At 39.0% G+C, this 27,950-nt stretch overlaps 1 protein-coding gene across 8 annotated transcripts in view; it reads left to right on the top strand.

The window, feature by feature from the left end:
- Positions 1–27,950, top strand: part of HACE1 (HECT domain and ankyrin repeat containing E3 ubiquitin protein ligase 1) — an 89,536-nt gene that overhangs the window by 31,931 nt on the left and 29,655 nt on the right. For 7 of the 8 annotated variants that reach the window (XM_038395463.2, XM_038395464.2, XM_043510716.1 and 4 more), the window contains 8 exons: positions 6,025–6,271; positions 13,056–13,393; positions 15,799–15,867; positions 16,591–16,678; positions 19,871–19,982; positions 20,082–20,179; positions 20,379–20,466; positions 22,247–22,396. In XM_038395463.2, coding sequence (XP_038251391.1) covers positions 6,025–6,271; positions 13,056–13,393; positions 15,799–15,867; positions 16,591–16,678; positions 19,871–19,982; positions 20,082–20,179; positions 20,379–20,466; positions 22,247–22,396 — 1,190 coding nt within the window. The remainder of the gene's footprint in view (positions 1–6,024; positions 6,272–13,055; positions 13,394–15,798; positions 15,868–16,590; positions 16,679–19,870; positions 19,983–20,081; positions 20,180–20,378; positions 20,467–22,246; positions 22,397–27,950) is intronic. The other variant, XM_038395466.2, reaches the window with a different exon arrangement.

The raw sequence follows: 27,950 nt of genomic DNA, 5'->3' as shown, positions 1-27,950 counted from the left end.
GGCGAATGGATTTTGTTTGGTATGTCAAGATCATCCAAAATACAACAAGCTGTCTGCCGAGCTGTGAAAGACACACATCTCCTGGCCCTTTCCTGCTGCCTATTCCCTAGTCATCTCATTTGTACCTTTTTAATTAAGATTTTTGTGTACCTATGTTGATAATACTCAACCATGTGTCTTTAGAATCCTTAATGATTGTGTGATGGGTTAGACCCCCTTTGGGATGCTACCTGATGTACTAAGGTTTCACTAAGCAGTGCCTCCTGCTCTACTAGCCTGGATTCCCTTTCTTTGTTTTGCTGAATTTGACTCTCTGGGCTCCCCACACACACACACACGTAGGGCCACACCCACCTGCAGACACAGACCGAAGTCAGCTCTGTGTGAGAGGATTCACCCAGTACTCACGTATACACCCCTTTTCAGAAATAATCCCAAAATAATACTGTCTTGCATTGTATACAAGGATCTGTACAATGCAAACTCATAAAAATTTGCCCTCTACCTCAATGTGAAGAGAGAGATGCACAACTTCTTGGCCCCCCTTAGCCCCTCGATAGAAATTGCACAAGCTGAGTTTAATAATAAAACAAATTTATTAACTCTAAAAGGCAGATTTTAAGTGAATATAAGAGATAAACAGAACAAAGCAAATAAAACAATATGCAAGCTAAGCTTAATACACTCAAGAAACAGGTAACAAAATGTAATTTCTTACCCTAAATGTTGTTTTAGGCAGGTTGCAAAGTTTCTGTAGCTTAGGGTTCCAGTTATACCTCTCTTCAGACTGGACCCCTGTCTCAGTCTGGACTCTCCCGTTGCCTTCCTTTCAGGTGTCTTTAGTTGTCTTTCATCTTGGGCAGGCAGGCAATGGAGCAGAGTCCCATTTGCCCTCCTCCCCACCCTTCAATAATATTTACACAATGCTGGACTCCTTTTGTGTCCCAACTTGACAGACCCCTTCTCCCCCCTTCTTTTAGTGGAAAGTTATAACAGGTCCAAGATAATGTTTAATATCAAGTGACAAGGCCACCTGGCCTGGTAGTGTCACAGCTACGTCCCAGGATGCCTCTCAGGGAGGAGAGAGATTAGTATCTTCAGCCTTGTTGTTTCTGGCTAATGGAACATCAAATGTGATGGCCTATTGTATGGTGGGTGTCTTCCAAATACACACCCAGTTGTAATAGTTACATAGTCCATATTTCTAACTTTAGATACAGAAGTGATACCTGCATATGCACTGGATAATCACATTCAGTAAATCATAACCTATCCATTGATCTCACATGACCCATCTTGCATAAAACGTATCTTTGTTATGCTATATTCATATCATAACAATATTTCTATGAAGAATATTGGGTGTAACATTACAGATCATGTCTACCATTTTGACACACTTTAGCTACAACTTGTTGCTTCATGTTCCTTCAGCTAAATGTCACCCTAACATAGGTGCTTCTGCAAGGCAAGAGTATCCTCACATACAAGGTACTCCTGTCTCCCATGCTTCATTTTGCTTCTACTGTCTAACACTAGCATTTTCCTTAGGTTGAATTCTCTTTTCACATCTAGCTACTCCACAAATCAGGCTTCTGCTGTTTGACAGCATTGTCTTAAGCATTCCTCTGAAGCTTCTGAATCATGTTGCTATTGCAGGCTTGATCTTGGTCTACATGGGCCTTGCGTCTGATCCTGTATGGCTATGTATGCCACTGCCTCAACTTTGTTTGTTGCCATCCTCATCCATTCCCTCACCTCCTCTCACTTCTTTAATAACACCTGTATAAGTATCTTGTGTCCCATTCTTCAGACTAATGTGCAGAAAGTGGATGTCAGTAGTCTTGCATACAAGTGTACTCACTTCTCTAGTGTCAAATTATTAAGCTGGCTCCCTGTACGTTAGAGAACTCCATTTAAAGAAGATTTTTGTCTTTGTAAGCCTCCTAAAATGTCCTGGTAGGATCTTGCCTCTGGATATGTCTGTTGACACCCAGAAGAAGCTAGTTCGTTCTTTGAATTTGCTATTAGGAGCGCTTCTGAGAAGCAGCTCCTGCCATTGGCAATATCTTTTCTGCACCTTTCTCCACCTCAGTCCATTCTTCCTCTGGTGTTCTACATCTTTCATTGCTGTATAGTGTGTGGTGGGATATAGGTTTTACCTCAGACCTTGTAGGCTACTTGCTAACTCTGTCTTGCACTGACCTTCTTTGTTACTTCACGCAATCTTGTTGGCATAAAACACCTCTTACTTTTTACAGGAAAGTTTACCGGATTTCATTGCTTTCAGTAGTAATGGATTGGCACAGACTCTCTTGTCCCTTGCTAGAGAAGTGAGTGAGACTTTCTCTGAAAGGGCTAACTGAAATAAGATAACTTCAGAGTGGAATTGCCTCATTAAAACCTTCTTGAAACCTTTCTGGAAAAGGAGTGATTTAGAGAGAGGGTATTAATTGGATAGATTCTCTGCATCAAGGAAAGGAAAGGACTTGTTTGGCCAATGCTCATGAACTGTTTGTTTGAGGGAAGTTGGCAGTTTGTCCTTTCAATCAACAGGGGATCAAATAGGTCCCCTTCTACTTCCAACTAAATTTGTTTTACCAGCATTGTTGAGAATGGATCCGATTTGTAGGTAGCAGGTCAGAGCTTCCAACTAGGTCTAGAACTTCAGATTCTTCCACAAACTCATTTGTTGCCTTCTCCTTTTTGACATGGATCTACTTCACTAGATAAACATTAAAGGTATATTTAAAAAAAATATATTGGTTCATCTCAAGTTAAACAACATTAAAGTGTTTAATGCCATTTTAATTTTATGTATTGCATACAAAGATGAACTCACTTTGTTTTTTTTGTTGTTCTTGTTTTAAAAGACCTGAGTTTTTGAGTTGAACACCAGATTAAATGTATACATTTTTGCAATGCATTGTTTTAGGTCTCTGAATTCATGGAGTCTCAACAAATGTACCACCGTGTAAGATGGTGGTGGTGTCACAAACAGCACATAATCCTGCTGAAGCATGAAAGCAACCTATAGGAGTCAGCTAATGGAAATGGAGTGACATTTTTGTATGTGCAATGTGGAGTAGTTTCAAAAAAATTCTTAATATTTTATATCTCAAGGGGTATAATAAAAAAAAATTTGGCAAAATACTTTCAGATTTTCAAAAAAACTTTGTTGGTTATTCCCCCTTCCTACATTGCAAGCCATCTCTATACTTCAGCAAGTAGTTGTTGTTAAGTAAGTGGTTATTTTGTTACCAGCATCGTGCAGGTGAAGAAATGGTACTTGAGAGATCCTGGGTTTAGTTCCCTGCCACAAGCTTTAGGTGAATTGCCCAAGGTCACAGTTGAATCTCTGTGCCTCAGTTCCCCATATGTAAAATGGGGATAATACTTCTCCACTCATGGAAGTGTTGCAAATAAATTATGAGGTAGTCAGGTATTAGTGTTGGGGGTCATGAGTACCTAGACAGTGCGTGCTGATGCTTGTATAGTTAACCTTTGTAACTAAGGGAAGTAGTAACTAGTTTTGCCGGTGGAGCAATGCAAGTAGTATCTCTTTTTAATACTCAGCAGGTCTAATATAGCTTTTCTGAAACATATATAGAAGATGTGGTGGGATACTATTTGCAGAAGAGGACTGGATGGAACTCAATCCAGGATTCATTAGTACTAGTTTAGGGAAAATGTTAGCTTATTTCTTCTTTTGGGCTGGTCATATACTTACGAAGCATTCTCAGCCTGGAAAGCAAAAGATTGGAACCAAATTCTAATGTGGAAAGCATTGCCATTAGGCTGATCCACATGGATGGATTAAGTTTTTGTCTCGGATATCTAAATTAAAATGTCTTGTGTTCAGAAACTTTGGTGGCTAGATAAGAATCTTCCAAATGGTAAATGTGTGGCTATGACCAAAGCCTTAGGTGACCACAATTTTGAACCTGTACATTTTGGGTTTTTTTCCTTTTTTAAAATTTAACCGGGGAAAATGCAGCCTTTTCTGTCACATTGTAATATTTTTTGTTAATCCTGGCTTACCAAAAGCTCCCTGGTCAAAGATCAAATAACAGCAGGAAAGATGTGAACTCGACATATCACTTTTTCAAAAATGTGTTAATTTGAATCCTCAAATATTTTAGTAGTACCTTTTATTTAAAAAAGGCAGTCTTTAAAAAATGCAGTTTTCCCCCCTTCTTTGTTTCCTTTTTTTAGAGGATGAACTCTTTCAGACCCGATCAAAATCAGAAGAGGTGCTCTGTTTAGTACAGCTTCATATGCTGTTGGCACTCTAATGTTGCTTGAACCAATTTTACATACGGTTTGGTCTGGTTTAGGTTATTATTTAAAAATGGTTATGCTACCTTCTGCGATGGACAGACAAACCATGTTTTAAGAAATACTGAAAACTGGCTCATACGACATTGTAATACCCAGTCTTTATAAACTATGTATAGGCTATTGCAGCAGATCTAGGCTGCTTCCTCACTGACAAATCTTCTTTAAGGAATATTATAATACTGTTTGGGGTATTATTGTGGTATGGCGTTATTTGGTATGCTGCATAGATTGAAACAATCTATGCTATAACATTAATATTCACTGGTTCAGTAACCTAGTCAGGACACTATCACAACACCATTCAAGATAGTAGGTGAGTAGGTATATGGCTTCTTATAGTACCTTATGTCACCACACACATCTCAAAAATGAGAGGGTATAATTTATTGCAGGGGTTGTCAACCTTTTTCTTTCTGAGGCCCTCCCCAACATGCTAAAAAAATTCCATGGCCCACTTGTGCCACAACTGTTTTTCTGCATGTAAAAGCCAGGACCAGTGTTAGGTAGCAAGCAGGGCAGTTTGCCAGGGCCCCTACGCCACAGGGGGCCCCCATGAAGCTAAGTTGCTCAGGCCTGGTTGGCAGGGCTTGGGGCCATGGGCTTCAGCCCCATGTGGTGGGGCTTTGTCTTTCTGTCCTGGGTCCTAGCAAGTGTAATGTCAACCCTGCTTGGCGGACTCCCTGAAACCTGCTTGCAGCCCCCAAGGGGGCCTTAGACCCTTGGTTGAGAACCACTGATTTATTGTATTTAAAGTCAGAGTTGGCACTCAACACTTGCATTTAATATGTTGAATACTAAATTTAACTCCTTGAAGTTGTTTAAAACTGTGTTATGGTGTCTTCAGATTTTTCATAGAGGACAAGCATCCTTTTTACCTTGAAAAATTCTTGAAGCTTGGTTATACAGCTTGTTAACAGAAAGCAATCTGAACATGGTTGAGTCTGTGGTGTTGAATGAATTCACTGATATCTAGATTATATATTAATTACACTGATGGTGCAGGGATACTGGTCTACAGTTGAAGTTCTGGCCAAAGTAGTCACACAGGTATTAAACTTTTTATTTATTTGGTGACTTTTTTGAATATTACATTATTATAATATTACATGGGGCAAAATACTAGCTAGCATGCTGTTCATCACAACTTTTTTTTAGTGGAAGCAGTGTGATTTCTTTCATCCTGGTCCATTAGCAGATTGGTCTAATTTGATGTATTCAGCACAGTATTTTGCTAATATTGGACTTTAGCACAGTCTCTTTGGCTGGCACAGTTCTAGTAGTAGGCTGAAAGATAATTTCACTTGGAGAAAACATTTTCTTCTGAGTCAACTTGGTTTATGATTAGTGGTGTGTTAAGACCTTACTGTTGTAGCTGGCATCTCTTATCCATGCTTTAGAAGTGGTGTAGGTATATACAAACACTAACAAAATATACTCTAAAAGTTTGTATTTGCTATTTTTATTTAGCTATTATTGCAAAATATCTGGAATTTAAATATGGTTAGAAATCAGTAAAAATTACAGCATGCATTCCTTGTCCTTTTGGGCTGGGGAATAGGTCCATCATTTGTTAGCCACGTGGAGACATGTTAAATCCCCAAGTGTTGGGCTGTGTTTACCCCTTTATATACTGAATAATTTAATTTACGGAAAAATACTTACTTCAATTTTTCCCCCCCCCAGCTTGTCAAGTAACTATGAAGCTCAAATGAAGAGTCTCTTAAGGATCGTGAGGATATTTTGTCATGTCTTTCGCATAGGCCCATCCTCTCCCAATAATGGAAATGACATGGGCTACAATGGAAATAAAACTCCAAGAAATCAGGTGTTCAAGGTCAGAAAAGTATATGACGTTGTTAGGAAGATAGACGTTAAAGAGATGAATTTCACAAAGCATGCATTCATTAATCAGACATCTCATGAACAGGAAGTAAGTTTGGTTGATACCCATATCTGTTTTTAAGCTAGGCCCACCTCTTTACTTTTTGTGTAATCAATTTTTTTACATTTTTTTATTGACCTACAACTTACCTTTTCTTCTTTTTTTTAATTTCTTCTACTAATTATGTCATTTTAAAACATTTAAAATGTCTTCAGTCTGTTTGTTATGGTAGAGCTTAGTTTTTTATTTCTGTTTTAGGTTTAGTAGTATAGCTTGTAATCTCAATGCTATAACATTAAGAAATATACTAGAATGCATAAATGTAAATCCAAAATACGATAGAGGTTTATCAGGTTTTTTCACTTTTTATATTTCTCAAAATAGATTAAATTAATTTAATCTGTTTCTTTTTTCACTTTCATCACCAAGTCTTTTCTGAAGTAATCTCGTTTAAGAACTTTCAACCAAGAACTTTATTACTGAATACTTTAAAGCTTATTGGCTTTCTACTATCTTGAAACATCTGTACAAAGCTCTGGTTAATGAAGTCTCATCTCTGAATATATACTTTTCATGTATATGATTCTTCTGTAGGAAATTGTGTAACTTGCTATTTTGTAAAGCATTCCGTTTTTGCAATCCGCTAAATTTCTTCTTTTCAAAACAGAGTTGTTACATTTTCTTAATGACCTGAAAATCAGGTTAGCATTGAGTTATGTATTTATGTTGAGAGATGAATATATTGGTAGAAACAAAGCGGCCCCAAAGGAGATTACTCAAAATTTGAACCTTGTAATTCTTCATTTTGTTGAATAGTGTCACCTACTGGAAGGAGGGGAGAAAATATATAAATTAAAAAACCCTCTCTATTTCAGATGTTGTCTGACTCTTGTTGGTAAAATAGTCTGTCCTTTTTCTCAGTGGACTCTACTGGGAAATATGAAATCTACTGCAGAAGAAATATTGCTAATATAACTCAAGCTTTTTCCTAAAACTGAAATATTACAGTTGAATAACTTGATACACAGGTGAACATCACTAAACTCTATTCAAACAGTGCCCTCCCTTATTGTCAGCAAAGATTTAATGGCAAAGTGCTGTGGGGAAGGTTTGCATTACTAAGATCATATTGCTTTCTCAAAATACACTGGTAATAGCCTTTCTACAGATAGCTTAGTTGATCGGGGCCAGACCGTATTTGGCTCCCAGAAGACATGTTTTCCTCTTTAATCCTTCCTTAGGTATGTAGTGGTCCTGATCACTTTAATTCTTTGGGAAGGAAGACATGTGATACTGTGTCTGCCAGTTAGCAGTGGATACTGTTTCAAGTGGAGGCTGCTTAAGATCTCTCAATGGTACCAAACAATGTGTACATATTTAATATATTTTAAAATATATGTCTCGGGTGACATTCTGGCCCTACTGAATCAATGATAAAAGTGACTGCTGCTGTTAACTTCAGTGGGGCCAAAATTAATGGATACATATCAAGTACAAGCTTCTGAAGTAACTACCGTGAGTAGCAAAAGTTATTGCCACAAGTCAAAATATAAATCCATACGAGGTGAAATAAGCACAATATCAAATCATATTAAAATATCTTCTATAATACCCTCAACATTGCTAAATTTAGGTTTTAGATTGTAAGATATTTAAAGGCAAAGGTTCTTAACTTAGAATTCTGCCACTGGCTTTACAGTTTACTCAGTGGCGTAGCCAGGTGGAGAAAATGGGGAGCAGAGATAAAAAAAAAAAAAAAGGCACCACCCACTTGTACTCACCTGGCGGTGCTCCAGGTCTTCAGCGACACTTCAGCATCGGGTCCTTCACTCATTCTGGTCCTCGGTGGCACTGAAGGACAGCCCCGCCACCGAAGTGCTGCTGAAGACCGGAGGAAATGAAGGACCCGCTGAAGAGCTGCCGAAGACCCGGCGTGCCGCTGGGTGAGTAAAAAGGCATCACTTGTGCTCGGTGGGGGAGCTGCTGCTGCCCCGCTCCTCCCCTAAGTACGCTCCGGCGTTTATCTAGGATTCCAGTTGATCTTAACTTTCATGACTGCTGTTACGAAAATAAGAAAAGGAGTACTTGTGGCACCTTAGAGACTAACAAATTTATTTGAACATAAGCTTTCGTGAGCTACAGCTCACTTAATCGGATGCATTTGGTGGAAAATACAGTGGGGAGATTTATATATACACACACAGAGAACATGAAACAATGGGTTTTATCATCCACACTGTAAGGAGAGTGATCACTTAAGATGAGCTATTACCAGCGGGAAGGAGGGGGGGAAGGAGGAAAACCTTTTATGGTGATAATCAAGGTGGGCCATTTCCAGCAGTTAACAAGAACGTCTGAGGAACAGTGGGGGGTTGGGTGGGGGGGGGGAGAAATAACCTGGGGAAATAGTTTGACTCTATGTAATGACCCATCCACTCCCAGTCTCTGTTCAAGCCTAAGTTAATTGTATCCAGTTTGCAAATTAATTCCAATTCAGCAGTCTCTCATTGGAGTCTGTTTTTGAAGTTTTTTTGTTGAAGGATAGCCTCTCTCAGGTCTGTAATCGTGTGACCGGAGAGACTGAAGTGTTCTTCGCCTGGTTTTTGAATGTGTTAATTCTTGACGTCTGATTTGTGTCCATTTATTCTTTTATGTAGAGACTGTCCAGTTTGACCAATGTACATGGCAGAGGGGCATTGCTGGCACATGATGGCATATATCACATTGGTAGATGCGCAGGTGAACGAGCCTCTGATAGTGTGGCTGATGTGATTAGGCCCTATGATGGTGTCCCCTGAATAGATATGTGGACAGAGTTGGCAATGGGCTTTGTTGCAAGGGTAGGTTCCTGGGCTAGCTAATTAAAACTCACTGCTTGATTATACTGAACTTTGGCTAATAAGTCCTTTGGTTAATATACATTTTGTTTAGAAACCTAAGTTTGAAGGAAAATCCCTTTTAACTCAAATTAAAAGTCTGCCTGTGAGAAGCCCCTTTTCTATTTACTTTGACCTGGCTCTAGTCTCCTCTCCCATTATATTCCATTGAATACCTCAAATTATTTCAGATTCAAGACTGAAGTAATGGTCCCACACCACATTGCAGCTTTAGTTTGTCAGTGACAGGCATGGATGGCTGCTTTGAGGTAGTAATTAGAAAAGGATCAGAACTTCTTGTTCTGCATTGTGAGTTCCAACTCACTATAGATTACCTTTGCTACCTTGTAAACTGGAGGCAACAATTGGTCCAATAGGATCCTAAAAGAGCAAGCTATCTTTGAAAAAATCACGCAGGCACTCTTCTGCTTATTCTAAATGTTTCTCCCTGCAAGCATGCTTCTGTCTTACATTGCTTAAGTCATAGCCAATTTGCTTTTATCTGGGTCTAACACTGTGACTATTTTAAGACTGTAGAGCTCAATAAACTTGGCTAGTAATTCCAATAAATACTGATGTGATCTGCACACGTCCAGATTTACAAATTAACTGTATTCCAGGACACTTGAACTTGATGGTCATATCCTTGAGAGTGGGCATCTTCTAAACCTGAGATCAAATGCATACAAAAAACATAGCAATACCTCTTTCCTGGTCCAAATTCAGTTCACAATGGACTTAGTTCATCTTATTACAGCCAGGTACTAACACAAAGCAATCCAATTAGGTGGTGGTAGTATATGCAAGGTCAGATGCCTCATCAGCTTTAGATTATGATGGTCTTGTTATTGATTAAGCATTAAATAGCCAAAGTTGATGATGGCGTTGACCAATTTCCCTGTGCATCCAAAGCAATATCCTTTAAGAGATCACTGGGACAAATGAATGTTAAACATGCTATGCCTGAATTGTGGCTTAGTATTCTGTAGGCTTCAGTGCCTGTATTAAGTTTTTAATCATCTTGTTCTGCTGATTTTCTTTAAGGGGTCTTTGATTTTTTCTGATAGTTTATTAAATATGACAGTGTACTAATGAACCTCTTTGCATAATCTTCCTGTCCTAATCAGAGAAGCTTGTAACATTTGATTCTGTCATTTCTAGAATCAAATTATGATTTTTTGTTGTCATATGGCTATAGCTTTTATGGACTAGTGGTTCCCTGCTCTAAATCTTGTTAAAACTAAAACATTTGTAAGTTGGCTGGAAGGTATTGCTGTATACTGCAGCATGAGAGCTGGGTTTGATTTCTGGCATTCCAGGTCAGTAGAGAAGTGGCTCTCAACCTTTCCAGATTACTGTACCCCTTTCAGGAGTCTGATTTGTCTTTCGTACCCACAAGTTTCACCTCACTTAAACTACTTGCTTACAAATCTGACATAGAAATACGAAAGTGTCACAGTACACTATTATTGAAAAATTGTACACATACCCCTGCTTGAGAACCACTCCAGTAGAGAATGAAAGTTCTGCAAAAGCAACATGAATAGGTTTAAGGGAAGGGGTAGTGCCGTATGTTACTGAACAGTAGCCTTTCTGGACACACAGAAAAATGATGCGACTCAAAGGATGTTTGATATGTGCGCTAGAATCATAGAAATGTAAGACTGAAAGGGGCCTTCAGAGGTCAAGTACAGCCCCTTGCGCAAGGAGAAAATAGAGATCAGTTACTTTTTCCTTGTTCATATTGGATATAGAATAGAATTAAATTAATTCTTACCATTATAGAATGAAGTGTAAGGTTTGCATTTTTAAAAGCAAACGAAGTTGGTTTCTTGGTGACGACTTCAACTAAGTCATTCTGCTTAGGCATGGTTGTTAATGCCGGCATAAAACGCAGAGCGCTTTGGAAGTGTTTGGGGGGGAGAGGGGGGGCGGAGGCAGATTCACATTTGGTATGTTATAATGTTGAAATAGGAAAACAGGAACTGAAACTGTCTAGACCACAGCTCTGAATACAATCTGAATGAATTTGGGGTCAGATTTCCAGGAATACCAGTTTGATGCCTTCAGGACATAATGGAACAGAGAATTAAAACCAGGAGTCCTAAGAAATCAAGAAGGGTGTCTGACAAGCATCTGAAATACTTAGGAGAAAGCACGCTTTAGAAATGCAAGGCTAGCTTTGTCTTTCTGAGTATATATGTTATGTATACAGCTACTTTTTAATCTGATTTTTCTGTAATTCAGTAAATCTTGTTTTTAATTGAAACATTTAAGTCTTGCATTGTTTTGTGGTAAAGTCAGTCATGCATCCTTGAAGGGAAGCTAACCTTCTGACCTCTTGTGAGAAATAATTGAGATAAAAATAAAAGGAGTACTTGTGGCACCTTAGAGACTAACAAATTTATTTGAGCATAAGCTTTCGTGAGCTACAGCATCACTTCATTGGATGCATTCAGTGGAAGAATGCATCGATGAAGTGAGCTGTAGCTCACGAAAGCTCTACGAAAGCTGTAGCTCACAAAATGCTCAAATAAATGCTCAAATAAATTTTAATCTCTAAGGTGCCACAAGTACTCCTTTTCTTTTTGTGAATACAGAGTAACACGGCTGCTACTCTGAAACCTGAGGTAAAAATGACTCCTATGTTGAAGCACTCAGTTGAGGTGACCCCCAAGAAGTATCATCCGTATACTGTTTTGTCAGCATGGGTGCAAAGAAAACAGATATCCGTAAGTGGCAGGAACAGAGTACTGAAGTTATAAAGGGAGAGGTCCAGATCCAAGATCTCAAGTACAACAGAACCCTGTTTACTGACCCTCCCTTAACAGGCTCTCCACATTTACCATATGAACCAGGACTCCAGGACCAGAAGTGGGCAATCTCTCCTGTGGCTGCTAGATGGTGCTGCAGCATCACATTTTCCCATTTTCTGGTTTTTCCAGAATTTGGATTATCTGATCTGGTCCCTGTTCCAATATGACCAGATGAATGGGGTTCTATTGTACCTCTGCAATAATGCTTTTAAGATGGGGGATGAACTGATAATAAGTGTGTACATATAAAAGCTGCCTTACTTAATCCATACTCTTCAGTTACACCGCTAGTGAACTATAGTCTTAAACAAAATAGATACTAAATATCTTGTCCTGAAAAAAAAGAAAAAAACCCAACAAAAATTAAACTGCTCTATGAATATCTTTGCAAAATAGTGAATGAGATTGTTTTTTAAAGGGCAGTGGGGAAACTTCCATAATTACCAATAAACTTGTTTCTAGCCAGTCAAATGATCATATTAACAATATGAGATGTTGATGATACTACTCATAAAAATATTAATTTTGGTCCTGCTCTGGCAAACTCTGTTGATGGTCAGTGTGCGCTTGCATAGAGCTCTGTTGACTTAACTGGGGCTCTGTATAGGTGCAAGGGTCCACCTGATTGGAACAGCTTGCTTGATCTAGATATAAAAAAAGAACAGACTTGTTCAGACTTCCAATATTTCAAATAGTATACTCAGGATTGTTAAGACTTGAATTTCATCTCTCTCTCACTGCCTGACCCTAGCAGTTAGGATAGTGCTACCTCTGGTCAGTAGTGTGTACATAGCAACTGCTGGACCAGCACGCAATTATGAGAGAGTTATAAATTAAAGTTGGTATAAAACACCAGGTGATCGTATATCTCTTCTTCATCTACTACTTGATTCCCCTCCCATGCTCCTTTCTCCGCGGTTGTATGTGGGTTTTTTAGATTATTGTATGGATATGTGAAAAGATTTGACTTGAACAAGTACTTGACTCATCTATGAGATGAGCTTTATTAGAATTTAATTTAGTAGCTTCACCATTTGCATGGAAGTCATGCTGTACTTGTCTTTATTTCTGGTGTGATCTTATTTCTAATATTCACAAATATGTCCAATTACATTTTTGTCATTTCCTTGTGTATTGCAGCCGCTGGAATTACTCTGGCACTCATTAGATGAATGGCTAGTTCTAATAGCTACAGAATTGATGAAAAACAAAAGAGACTCTGCCAACATTACATCCATTTTACTAAAGCAGAAAGGGCCAAATCAGCAGGATGATACTCTTAAGCCTGCCTTTGATGCTGCAGGAACTGAGAGCAGAGAAAAGCTATCTATTGACACACGGGATTCTAAAGCATATGATGTTGCCAGGAAGCAGGAAGCTTGTGTGGATTGCCAGGATGTTATCTCAGTGACAGCAAACAGGCTGAGTGCTGTCATTCAAGCGTTTTATATGTGCTGCTCCTGTCAAATGCCTCAAGGGTAAGGAGGATTCTGCTCGTTATCTAAAATTTTATTTTTTAAAATTAGTCTGTGAAAATATGAATGCTGACATATTAAACTAATGACAATGAAGGGATTGCTCTATGCTTCTTTCATTTGTTCAAGTATTTTATTTTCCTAACGCTTCTAAACAATGCAGCTTACCTTCCTTTTCTTAGTGTTGCTGCTGTCTCATGAAAATTCTCGGTGCAATTCTGCTCACATTGAGGATCTTGAGTAGTTTTTGCCTTTTTTGTCTTATTACATGTGATAGTTGAGGGAAAACTCCCACAACTCCTGGGGTTCAGCTCCTTCCATTTTATATTCCACATGTGAAGTCCTCTCTAGTTTCACATAATTATGTTCATAACTGCTTCTATAATTGTGATGTCAGAAAAATCAGAACTGTTCATGCAAAAATAAGGACCAGTGGCTGAACTCATCTGACTTGATGTTGCAGAGAATTGTAATGGGGTACAAAACCTTATCTCTAGGTCACACCCACTATGAATTCAGTCCCAGGTTAGCAGACACTAAAAAGCTGTTACCTTTTGATATCTGTTCTAATGGCCCATGTGAAATAGATTGGTGGTCTCAGTCCAATACCTATAAACGTGGCAAAGAGTCCTGTGGCACCTTATAGATTAACAGACGTATTGGAGCATAAATTTTCCTGGGTGAATACCCACTTCGTCGGATGCAGTCCAATACCTAGTTAATAGACAAGTGTCTCCATTATAACTGAACTCTTCTGGTTAATCTATTGGACATGAAGGATTTAACTTGGCTTGATAATATGCTACTTGGCCTAGAAGCATAACACTATTGGTATTAGTGGGATAGTGTAAGAGAGCTTGTATTGCTGCTCCCTCAGTTTTACTAAGGCTAGAATTTCATTGTATAGTATTGTCCATGCAACTCTTTTTTTTTTTTCTTCACAAACTCAAATCTAAAAGAAAATGTTACTGCTTTCATAAATATACTTGGCAGTAGGAGTAATAAAAAAAAAAAAAAAACTTCTTGTCTAACTCTACAAGATTAGATTAGAATCCGGAGGACATTCCCAACAGAGCAAAATTAATTGAAGGCTGATCAGTTGTAGATGGAAGTTTTTTGACACGTTGGGCAACATGTCCTTCTTTCTCTTTTTTTTTAAGTTGAGAAGGGAGTCAAACTTTTACAGTCTTTCTAAATATTGAGTATACTTTGGAAAATAAAGAAAACTAGAAAAATATGTTAAAAATAGGATTCCACCTCTAAGTGAGGATTATAATGATTGCACAAAACTCTGTTACTCAGTGGTTAGCACAATACTAGATGTAGATATAGAGTAGGCTTAAAAACATAAAAACTTTTAAAAGCATTTAATATATTTAAAAATAACTTCAGGTCTTGGCAGTTAAGAGGAAGTTCCAGAACTGTTCTCCTGCAAGAACTGATAAATCAGAAGCCTAAAGCAGTGTAAAAGATGCAGTTCCCTAAAATGTTTGAGGTCTTTTCATGTCATCACCTCTTGCTGGAGATGTACAGGTTTCTGAGTTCACGTGTGGGCAGATGAAAGGTAATGATCATGTTAATGTCTTTTGGCTTGGTCGATGCTACAGATTTATGTCGATATAACTACTTTGCTCATGGGTTTGGAAAATCCACATCCCTGAGCAATGCACTTATGCTGACTTAACTCCCAGTGCAGACAGTGCTATGTCAACAGGAGGGCTTCTCCTGTCAGCATAGCTACTGCCTCTCAGGGAGGCAGAGTACCTACCAGGGATGTAGGTAGCATCTCCACTAAGTGCTACAGTGGTGCAGCTGCAGCTCTGTATGTGTAGACAACCCTTTCGTATCTGTGTTTGAATTAAATGTTTTAGTTCACCTTCAGATGTTAATACCTTTTTAAGAGCTATCTTAAACAGTTAAAAGCTCCACTAAAAACATAGTAATGTTAACATGCTCTGTATATTTAAATATAAACTCAAGATGTTAGGTGCTCTTAACGTTGTAGTAGAAAGGATGTATGCACTGGATGATACAATTTAGCATGTATTTCCACCTGCGTAGTGAAAGAAGCAAAAATCCTGCAGAAAAAGCTTGTGATCAGTTAGGCTGTAACATAAATCATACGCCCAGGAGAGCGGTTACCAATCAGGCTGCATGACCAGGCTTTGACACTTTTTGCCTTCTTGATTGCTTTACATTGCATCCACAGTGGTGGTGTTTAATCTTTTGATATATCTAGTTAGTTATATACTTGGAAAAATGCTTTACCTCAACATGATTCAGGGATTGCATAGGATTTTTTTTACTTAAAATTACAAGGTTTGTTGTATAATCTTAAATTCTCCATTCGTTTTATTTTCATTGAACAAAAATTATTTACAACTGAGTACATTTTATTTGTATTACAGGATGACATCACCTCGTTTTATAGAATTTGTCTGCAAACATGACAATGTTCTTAAGTGCTTTGTTAACCGGTAGGCCTTCAAAAGTTTATTTTTATTTGACTAAAATGTTAGTTACAAATTCATATTTAATTGTGATTCAGAGGTGTTCGTTGCTGGGTACAATCCTGATCCAGCATGTATTCATACACGTCTAACTATGCATATTAGTAGACCTGTTGCACTCTGTGGAAGTACTTCTGTGCATAAATGATGTATGTCCACAAGCGTTTACAGGAATGAGGCTTAAATGAATATGTATGTAAGCAACTGTTCTGTATGTTTCGTATCCCAAAACTTGTAAAGAAAGAACTTGAACTATTGGTCTGTGAGTAGGTGCCATTTCCTACGCTGCTCCAAACACAGCCCACGCAACAGGTCAAAATTACCCTCTGTCTCCCAAGGATTTGGTTTACTCACAAAAGGAATGTTGAATGAAACATACAGCCTAGTTTGTCTTCTCCTTATGCTTGACTGCTCCCATGGTTCCTCTGAAGATTGCTCAGTCTACTCCCTTGTCCTCTCTCTAGAGAGCCTCTTTAGGTGAGGTGGGGTAATGCAAGCCTCCCGCGAAATGAGTCAGGAAAACACACTTTATGCAATGACAGTGTTTCTTGAAAATATCCTGTAATCATTTTTGGTTTGTTAGACTTTTTAAAATACGTTTTTTAGGTATGCTCTGTTCTGTCATGGGACTTTGGTTAGATCTATGCACCTGCAACTAGTAAACTTCCAACCTAAAACTTTTTTTTTCAGAAACCCCAAAATAATTTTTGACCACTTTCATTTTCTTCTTGAGTGCCCTGAACTGATGTCAAGATTCATGCACATCATAAAAGCACAGGTAAATGTTAAGTACTGTTTATATACATCTTTAATACAACACTCTTTTTTTCGTTTGCACAGCCATAAAGTACTGATTGACTCTAAAGAGTGAAGGTTAACTACCTCTAGTATTTGAGCTTAAACAAATAGATTGGGATAGTTGCCAGGGTGAACTTTTTTACTGCTATCTTTTCCACTTAAAATATAACTGAATTACTTTGAGGACAATTGTGACCAACTTTTTCTGGCCATAGCTGCACAATAATTAGTCTGAGTCGTCAATTTATAATTCTGCTATGGCTGCTCGCTTCAGTCGGATATCATGTTGCCAAGACACTCTTTTGCTCTCTGTAATATTCCTCCTACCACCTGTCACGTGCCATCTGAGGTTAAAAAACTTGGGTATTATTGCAATTGCTTGCTTGCTTTTTGTGTTGCAGTGAGTCAGGTAAAAAGGCAGGAAACAAAACCCAATACAGTCAGTGTATTGCTTCTGCACACAAGGCCGCACATGTTAGCATCGGCTGCAATGTGATCATTATCCAAGTCTGCACTAGGACTGCTGGTGGGTGGCTTGTGGGCAGCACTTTGTGTTTCTTTCAGTCTTCAACAAATTGCACAAGAGAACACCTTTACTCCTGTGGGTAGTCTGGTGATTTCCTAATATTCTCTGTAGTCCTGCTCATTAGAAAGACCTATGATAAGAAACCATTTTTGTTGGTCCTTTAGACTAGTTTCTCTAAAGATTTGCTCAAATCCTGAGAAGGCATGTAGGCCAGCTGTGGGCCATGCTGCCTGAATAGCAAAAAATCTCTTTAAAGAAATTCTTTATTTTTGAGAGTTATAAAGGTCTGGAGAGGATTCCCCTCTCCTCCATAGTCCACAAAGGAAAAAAATTATTTTAAGAATTTAGAGTTTATGAACCCACGTCCATTGCCATGTGACTAACTTTGCAGGGTAGGGTGTGAGGGGTTTGCTAGCTGTCAGTCCCCTGGATGATTTTCAATTCTATTCCATATTGTACTCCACCAAGCCCCGTATTCTGGTATCCTATCCACTAAAGCAAGTAAAGGCACATTCTGCTCTCCCCAAGTAATGAAGAGTGGAGAGAACACATCTTGTGTCAGGCCTTGTTCTAAGCAAAATCCCCTAACAGTCGCCACAATTGTTTGAATGTCATGAGTCAAGATGGAACTACCTTTCTGGTGAGATCTGCTGAAAATGTCATTTTGTATAGATTTATAGGGAATCCTGGCCGTTTATATTTCCATAGCTCTTATTTGCTATTGAATTAGAGATCTCAAAAGTACTTTGAATTACTGTAAATCATATCTTTCATTGTTGCTGTCATTTTAATGACAAAGTTGACTCTTCTATCAAGGGAGTTGTACTTGGTTTTTTGTTTCGTATCTTAGAACAGCTTCTACTTTTAGTTTTAAGATAAACCTGCAGTGGTGGACAAAACACCAGATGAATAAGGATTTAAAATATTGAATTTGAGTCAGTGATTCTCATTATAGTCTCTGGAGTATCAGGGGACTCTACAATAAAACATTCTGAGAATCCAACAGTGGGGGTTTTGGGTGTTGTGAGGGGAGGTGGGTCTGAGACTTTTTCCTTTATTAAATTGAGGAAACAGAGAATCAGTATCCTAAATGAGGAAAACCTCTTTCATCAAATAGCTTCTTAAAAACAGGAGCAGTTTCAGATTAAGCCCTGTCTGTGCTACATAATTTAAATAAGTTTGTAACCACTTAGTGGCATGGTTGGCCATAAACATGATTTGTCTCCACAACTCTCTGTTCACTGTCAGCTGCCACAGTTGATAACCTGTCAAGTATCAGGGGGTAGCCCTGTTAGTCTGTATCCACAAAAACAACAAGGAGTCTGGTGGCACCTTAAAGACTAACAGATTTATTTGAGCATAAGCTTTTGTGGGTAAAAACCCCACTTCTTCAGTGCATTTCAAATAAATCTGTTAGTCTTTAAGGTATCACCGGACTCCTTGTTGTTTTAGTTGATAACCTGATAACCAACAGTGTGGGTTCTGCCAATAACCTAATTTGCCATGTGATTGTCTTCCTGTAATCCGTTCTGCATTTCTCACCTCCCCCCCTCCACCCCCCCCCCGAACATGTAACCTGCAATGCTGCTTCTGGCATTTTCTCTAAGCATTCTGTCTGCTGAGATGTATGAGATAGGTGCCCACATTTCCCAGAATGCACTGATGCAGATAGAATAGTAAGTGCACGTGCATAATTGTATTTTAACTATGGTTGTGAGATAGAAGTGATGTACTGAAAGACAAATACATAACTGGATCACATGGGTGTCATGAACTGGTTACAAAAACATGGCTGTACTTGTTGTATGGTCAGGGCCTAACTTGGGTCAAAATCAAATCAGATGCATTGAATTTCTCTCAGAGCTGAAGAAAATAACTGGTTTTTTTGGTTGGTTGGTTTTTAAGTCAAAAACCATTCTGAATTTGCTCACTTTTACAGAAGACCTCTTCCATCATCCTATTCAGTGAAGTCCTATTATTGTCAAAAAGAAAAGGAGTACTTGTGGCATCTTAGAGACCAACAAAATTATTTGAGCATAAGCTTTCGTGAGCTACAGCTCACTTCATCAGATGCATTCAGCTGTAGCTCACGAAAGCTTATGCTCAAATAAATTTGTTGGTCTCTAAGGTGCCACAAGTACTCCTTTTCTTTTTAACAATACAGACTAACATGGCTGCTACTCTGAAACCTCTATTATTGTCAGGTACTATTGATTATGGCCTCTTTAGCATAGGAGATCAATGAGGAATAAGAATGGAAGCATATGCTTGTGTTAATATGCTAAATAGACAATGTGGAGGATAGTTTCAAAGAAAACCATTATTCGTGAGAATTCATTATTGAACTTAAAAGTGAGCTAATTGGTTGCAAATATATTCAATTACAGATCTAATGTTAAGTGTCTTCTTTTCCAGATACAAAAATGAGCTATACAAAATTTTTGTGTATTCTTTTCGCAGGATTAGTGCTTGATTTTGTTTTTAGTTCCTTTGTGAAATCTTGTTGAAATGTTTGCTAATTACTTTTTAATGAAGTCCCTCACTGGAGCTTAATATTTAAAGTGAATTTAACAGAATGCTTTGATTACTAGACTTGAGAATGATTGAGTAATACATTGGGCATTTTTCACCTGTTTTGTTTTGTAGCCCTTTAAAGATCGTTGTGAGTGGTTCTATGAACATTTGCACTCTGGACAGCCAGATTCAGACATGGTGCACAGACCAGTCAATGAAAATGACATCCTGTTGGTTCACAGAGGTATTACACTACAAGGAGAAGAAGTGCATGTATAAAGTGTGTAATATTTTTGTGATTCTTTCTGTTAAGATATAAAATTAACTAGAGTTTCATATTTAGATTCTATTTTTAGGAGTAGCTGTGAAGTTGTGTTTAAAGCAAATTGTGCAAAGCTAAAGCAGGGGATTGCCGTGCGATTCCATGGCGAAGAAGGCATGGTGGGTAAAATCTTCATAAACAATTTTTTGATATGCATAGAATTAGTATAAATGATTTATAACTAAAAATTTAATCTAAATAAAATTTTAACAATACTCTTATACTTTTGCTTAAGAAATATATTTGGTTACTCATTTTGTTAAACTATTTGTAAAATTAAATTTCTTTGTGCTGTATTGTTATCCTTTTGACATGTAGGGTCAAGGTGTGGTACGTGAATGGTTTGATATCTTATCCAATGAGATAGTTAACCCAGATTATGCACTGTTCACCCAGTCAGCTGATGGTATGTTGGTATTTCTTGTTCTTCTAACTTTACATTTTGCTTCAGCAAATATTCATAATCTAAGGAAAAGGTCAGATAAATTATTCATAATGCAAACTGTTATCAATTAAGGTATGAAGGACAGAAAAAGTCCTTTGCTATTAAAGAAATAGTGTGCAGTGTCCATTAACTACAACTGAGAACTAAGCAACTTTTATAAGTTGAAGTGTTGCTGACTGACTTGCCAGTATTGCTCTTTCTTTGGCATGGGTAGAGAAATTCTATCTTAGGTCTTTTTGACTTTTCAGTTTAATCTTCCTGTCCTTTTTCCGGGTAGCAAGAAGACATACCTCGTGCATCAGCAGCAAAAGGGTGCCATCTTTCCCCTTGCAGTTACTTGTATGTCTGGGCTGGTGCAGGTAGGATATGGGGAGTTTTTCATCACGTGTTGACATCAGCCCCACAACTGGTTTCTGCAGTAAAAACAGCTGTTCATCTCCCTGGAATTGTTCTTCAGTGCCTAGTGTATTGTCTCTTGGGTACCCAACAGATCTTCTAGCTGTAAAACTTTCTTCAGCAGTAGGGATTGTCTCTCTCACTCCTTCTTCTACCAGTTTCTTAGGAAACTGCAGAGAGAACTCAGCCAGCAAATGTTGCATCCTGAAAGCTGGGAAAAAGGGTTTAGGAAAGTGTGAGAGAGACTGAACTTTCTATCATCATGCTTTAATAGATGAAGAGGAGTTGTTAGGCTTTAACCCTGCAAACACTTAAAGTATGTTCAGAACTTCAGCCATATGAATAGTCCTGGAACTGCTTATTGAGTAAAATGATGCATGTGCATAAGGATTGTCAGTATTGGGGCCTATATCTAGTAGCTCATTATTACCCTTATGATGAGGGCATAATTCAGAGTCATTCCTGATTTTCTATTAAAATTCCGTTTTAACCCATTTCTTTCCTGAATTGCTGTAGTCCTGCTGAATGTAGTACAGAAATTACAATCTGAATTAGAATATGCTAAAAACAAACATACACAAAAACCAGAACAAATTTTTACTTCAGTGTTTCAGATAATCAGACAAGTTGATTACTTAGGTAGAAGAAAAATTGCTTTGAAATAGACCACAGGTAATTACAGCTACACTTAAGCAAGTTGTTTGGCTCTAATTATAGTCTATTGAACAATGCACGCTAATTCTAAAAATCTGGAGAATTTGCTTCAACTTTTTATTATGTAGAAAGATACCAAGAACTTGAAATTACATAATTAAATTTTAATTATACAAAGGAACATTTCCTCCTACTTTTTCATAGTGTCAGACCTTGCCTATTGTAAGTTGTGCCCAAGTTTTGGCTATGCGTGTTTTATATTCGCTCTGAATGGTCTTTATACTTTAACTCCAAACCAGCAAGAATGTACATATTTCTGAAATGTATTCAAATTTTTGTAAATTCAGTAGATTGAGGTGAAGAGTAGTACACGCACTTTGGCCCTGGGAAATGTTGTTGTTTTTGTTTGAAATGTTAAGAATGTGTGTGTGCAGTAAGAAATATCAAAGTTTCGGTTTTAATAAGTAATTACAAGTTTTATCCTGTTTTTGCTTTTTTTGATTTTGGTCACACCAAGAAAATAGATTGATCAGAAAAGGGGGTAGTGTGGGTGTGGGTGTGTTTTTGTTGTCCTGCGAACAAATTGCAAATGTTGAATATATTTGAGAGATTCAAATTACAGTAAAAATATATAGGCTGCAGACACAGGCTAAAACTATGACTAAATATAATAGCACCCTTTGTTTCATAGGAACAACCTTCCAGCCAAACAGCAACTCTTCTGTAAATCCTGATCACTTGAACTACTTCCGATTTGCTGGACAGATCTTGGGTTTAGCTCTGAATCACAGGCAGCTGGTCAACATTTACTTCACAAGGTCATTCTACAAGCATATTCTTGGTATGGTTCTATTAAAATCCTGTTTTAGACAACGAATTCATTTCAGTAAATGATATAAATGATGTGGCTTGGTGGTACAGTTACTTATGTACTAGACTTTCATCTTTGGTGACCTATGGTAAAAAAAAAAAAAAAAAAAATGGTGGATGTGAAAGTAAGTCTTTTTTTGCGTACATCAGTTACAGCACAATATCGCATGACTGGCATTCTCTGAAGAACGGCTTAGATTGGAATAGTAAAGTTGCTGAAAATGAAGTACCCAGTGTACTTCCGTATGGGGAATCTTAGGAGAGCAACTTTTGCATTATGTCAACTGGAGCAAATAGCTAGTCCTTCACTCTTATTAACCAATATATGAAGCTCGCTTGTGGATTTTTCTTAAGAAAAAATTACAGTGCCACTGCTATAATCCCTTTCAAGTGTAAATATATAAATTAGTGGCCACTGCCACTTTTTATTCGATTGTCTTTTTAAAAACGTTCTTAGTTCAGAGACAAGAAGTACAGGCATTATAGCCAGCTGGTTTATTAGTTTTATCATGGAATAACACCCTGTTGATATTTAAGTGGCACGTTCTTTCTGAACTTTGTTTTCCAAGGTTTGTAACTTCTCAGATATGTTCTGGTCTGAAATTACTTATGTTCCTCAGCCTAGAAGTATGAGACCTTTTCAGGAATTCTGACAAAATCTCTTCATAGTGGGTCCTTGAACTCTAATTCAAACATTTGTGGTTTTAACTGAAGGGTGCTTGGTTTGATAACTTATGAAAAAGATTGACTAAAACGTTTTTTCAGTGAATGAAAATAGTTTCCCTCTCATGCTCTTCCCCCCTCCCCCGTTAGTTAAGACAATGTTGCAAATTTATCAAGGAAACTTGTCAGATCTAGGGGAAAAAATCTACTACTCCACTCTTACCATAAACACCCACATACACACTCAGGTTCTCATCCCATTGCACCAAAGTAAATCTGTATTTTTACCACCACCAATACTAACAATTCCTTCCCCTGACAAATGTATTACTTCTCAGTAGTGGCTCGTTGGTGCTGCTACAGTAGCCTTCTCAGCCTTTTTTCTTTTCAGTGGAATTATTTTGAGTCATCATTTAGAATGTAAGTTTTGTATCCTTTCTGTAGATTCCTAGAGGATAGTTTAACAGCTCTTAATAGAAAGGAGATTATTCTTGCTCAAATTTCCAAAGAATTTCATACCAATTTCGATAGTACCCTTTTGGTTTCACCCACCTTAAATTCTATGGGATTTTTCTGTATGAGTCTCATGGCTGCCATAGCTGCCTCAACACACCATGTCCACCAAAACCTCAAGTCTTTCTCCCGTGGGAGAAGCCTAGTGTCTCAAAGATTGCCCCAGATGCAATAGCACTATTCCAGTACCCAGAAAGATGCTGGAGTTCTGCTCTTTCTTCTTTAGGAATGGGGAAACTAAGAACTGCTGATATCTTTGACTCCTCCCTGAGGAAAAAGCACATATCTGCTTTGAGGACTTCTGTGCAGTACCCTTATTGGATATGTTGTCTTGGGCATCGAGCTGCAGAACAGCCATGAAAAGCAGTGTCCTTTGTGGAGTGCATAAGAAATCTTGCATGAGGGTGACTTCATTTCGTACTACTAGGCTCATCTAGTGTCTGTGTGCCTACAGCCTGGATAGCCTGAATTAATTGATGGTGCAGAGACCCCAGCCTCAGCGCAGAGGTTGTCTTATGCAGGACCCAGGATGGGTTTTACTGCTCTGGCCTCAGTGCCAGCTTTTTACCATGGGCTTGAGACCAGAATCTCCTTGGCTGCATGCTTGGAATGAATCCTTCACCTAGCACCAAAGACCAAGTTGGCACCACCTTAAAACACCAAGTTAGCACCACAGTGCTAACACAGGAAATGTCCATCTTGCCACCCGCTCCTCACATGATGATTTGGCACTCCTGTTCATTCACTCTCTCAGCTCTACAAGGGCATTCAGAGGTCCATTCAGGTAAAAGGAAGGAGAAGCAGCACATCTCCTCATGAGACACAAGAAAAGAGGAGTTGTTGTGTGTCCTATATTCTCTGACACACAAGTGCCTCAAAAATTCTCAGATGGTACCACTCTCATCTCTTTTCCATGCTCCTTTGGAGTCGGACATCTCAGCACCAGTTAACTTGGACTTCTAACCAGTTCAGATCCCAATAATACTTTGGATCTTTCTGTGTCTGAATCTAATAGCCACCCTACAGCATGCTTTTCCACTGCTTGACTCTAAACTGAAACTTAATCCTCCAGTTCCAATCAACAGGTGCCTCTGAATATCTCTGACCCCTTTGGAGATGAACTTTATAGGGTCCCCAGAATTGATCTCGGGTCACTGGACCTCTGCTCTTGTCTTGGGTCCAGAAGTCATGGAAATCTACCATAGGCTTTCTTCAGCTGCTCATGTGGCATACATACAGGACTCTGAAGACCTGGCAATGACTGTGGCACTGGTTCCAATCTGGCACCAGGCCCCCACTTGGCATTGATGCCCTCATAGTACCTATCATTCATCCAGTGCCAAAATAACCTTCCTCATCAGCACTCATGCTGCTACCGAATCCAGTAGATGTGCAGGAGGCCCTCCTTATGTCTAAGGAATGGGATGAGACTCCTTCAGAGTAACCATCTGAGTCCCCTTCAGAGGAACATACAGATGGTAGCTTTCCTGAAGACCAAATTGGTGCTTCATCTGTTTACACTCCAGACAATCGGACTGTTTCAGGGGCTACTGGGAAGAATGGCAGATACATGTCAGCTGCAAATGGGTCAAGGCACCAGAGATATCCAATCCCCTGTTTGACATATTACAGGTACAGACTAGTGAGAAGTAGTCTCTGCCTCTTATTTGGAGGGTTGAGGATGACAGAACTATTTGACTATCTCCTTTTTCTTCCTTGCCTGCGACCAGGTGACCAGACAGGATGTACACTCCAATGGATATCAAACAACTTTTTTCCAGCCAATTCCCTGGTGGTGTCTGCAGCATTAGAGAAATTTAGAGGGAACAAAGCCTCTCTATCCACTCCTGACTGAGGGATGTAAGCTGGATGCTTTTGGCAGGAGAGCCTACATGTCTAGATCTCCCAAATGGCTGATGACTAAACCATCTTGTCCTTCTGCAGTTACACTCTGGGATGCCATGAGCCCCATCTTGGAATCTTGACTGGAGGAACAGAAGGAATGGTCACAGATAGTTGTATGCTCACAAGACACTCTTAAGACCAGCATATGATGCCTCCAGACATGAGTGCAAGGACAATGGCTTAGTTTCTCCTCCTACAGCTTCTGGTGCACGATTACTTTGGATCCGTGGATAGTGGACAGCATTGATGATGGATGCTCCGTCCAGTTCTGCACCAGGCCACTTCCCCATTCTCTCCCATCTCATGAGAGAGTCCTATGGAAGAGGTGGATTCCCTCCTCAAGAAGGGAACCATAAAGGAGTTTCCATAGGAATACTGGGGGAAAGGATTTTAATACCACAGCTTCCTGATTCCCAAGAAGAGTGAATGTCTGAGGTCCATTCTGGATCTCACAAACCTCAACAGATACATAAGAACATCTTCCATTTCCCTGATTCCCAGGGTCACATAAGGAAGATCAGGTTGGACAGAGCAAATATCATAGTAATAGTTGCAATGGTCTTGTCAGCACTTGTATCCAGATCTCCTGCTGCTGGTCATGGCGCTGCTTTTTCATTGCCCTCTGTCCCCAGACTTGTCTCAACAGCAAGGAAGGATTCTTCATCCTAGCATAGACACACTCCACTTGTTACCTAACCTCTAAGCTACCCTGGGACTAATGTGAACGGTTCCTGCTCTCAGAGACCTCAAGCCATTCTCTTACAGCTTTTACTTTGAAATGTTATAAATAAAAATGGCAACTGTTGTCTGGATGGCTGACAAAGGATTTGCTATATCTCAAGCTGAAGTTACTTCAATCTTTGAGTACCTTCTACGCTTAGTTTCAGGATTGGGTAGTCTTAGCCTCTTCCTGAAGGTCCATGTGGCAGCAATATCTGCTTATCAGAAAGTTTTGTTAAGGACAAATCCTTCTTTACCTTTGCCGGTTCCTCAAGGGTATATTAAATGTTCCACCCCCTCGCCAATTAGAGAGTCCCTGTCAACACGGGATCTAAATCTTGTCCTAGTAAAGCTATTGGGACCCTCCTTATGAGCCTCTTGCTCAGGCTTCTCTCAAGCATATATCAATCAAAATGGCCTTCTTGATAGCAGAGGTCATTGGTAGGAAGATGAGCAAATGAGCTTAGGCCTTGGATCATCACTCCACTCTATGCTGTGCTCATAAAGGACAAAATCATCCTGAGGCTGCATCCCAACTTCATGCCTAAGGTAGTCTCAAATTTCCATTTATCTTAGTCTATTTTCTTTCTAACACCTCATTCCCACCCAGGGAAAGCAGATACACTAGATATGAGGGTGCTTTACCTGAAAAAAATTAAGCCCTTTCAATAATCAAATTGGTTATTTGTGGTATGTGGGAGAACCTATTACCAGACGCTTTCCACAAGATTACATGTTGCTATGTTCCATATATTCTCTTAGCTAGGAAAACAGTACGTCATTCGAAGACCCACTCCACAACCACCACCTCAGTGTCAGTGGCCCATCTGAGGCTGGCTTCCCCTGGTGGAGACTTACAAAGAAGCCATTTGAGAATTCAGTGTACACTTTCACCCAGATGCTTCTCCTTAGACTTATCATCATGCTCCATTGCCTGGTTTTGTGTAGCAGTTAAATGGTCCATGTTTAGCTAAGAACTCCTCACCCACTATCTACCTGGTTGAGCCATGCTTGCTAAACTCCCAAAGGTGAGAAGCATATAGGCTGGTAACTACTGTGGTTACAGAGTTAGCTCTCTGTATTCATGCTACCGGCCCCCCTTCCTCTTTGCTGTGGAGTAACATCAGGACACTGTAGTTTGGAAGAAGGAACTGGGGTAATTCCTTGTGTAGAGTAAGGTGGTGATGTCATTCATACACAAGAACTGTTGTGCACCTGCCAGTGGATGTGGTTTTGCAAAGTAGCTTGACACCAGGGGTGCCACATTACAGTCAACTGCGCAGAGCTAGCTCTTGAACAGTTACTGGTAAGTAATCTCATTCACATTACTGTGCAGGCAGAGAAGAAAGCTGGAACTAAAAATGAAAGAAATTTCTTTGGCTCTGGTTATGACTGTGTGATGGGCAAGAAGTGACCAGGGCTGAGATTGGAGGAGCTGTTGATCTTTCCTCTTTCTCCAAGGGTTCACAGGGGGGGAAGATGGGGAAGGATCAGGTTAGCTGTGGTGCTTGCAAGATGTAAGCTGTAATTAGATATGTATTTGGGAAGGGGGATAAAAAATAGGAAATTCTAAAACTTATTTCTATGCTCAGCTGAGCCTCTAACAATTTTTGTTTTTCAGTCTCTTTACATTACAAAAGCAAATCTTTTTGGAAGTTGCTTTAGAGTTTCACAACTTAGTTTTTGTACTAAAAATGATTTGTAGCTGGACCACATTTGTTGCC

This window comes from Dermochelys coriacea, chromosome 3 (assembly GCF_009764565.3).
Source record: "Dermochelys coriacea isolate rDerCor1 chromosome 3, rDerCor1.pri.v4, whole genome shotgun sequence".
Lineage (NCBI taxonomy): Eukaryota > Metazoa > Chordata > Testudines > Dermochelyidae > Dermochelys > Dermochelys coriacea.
The sequence above is the reverse complement of the archived record's forward strand: the minus strand, read 5'-3'. Positions and strand labels throughout refer to the sequence as shown.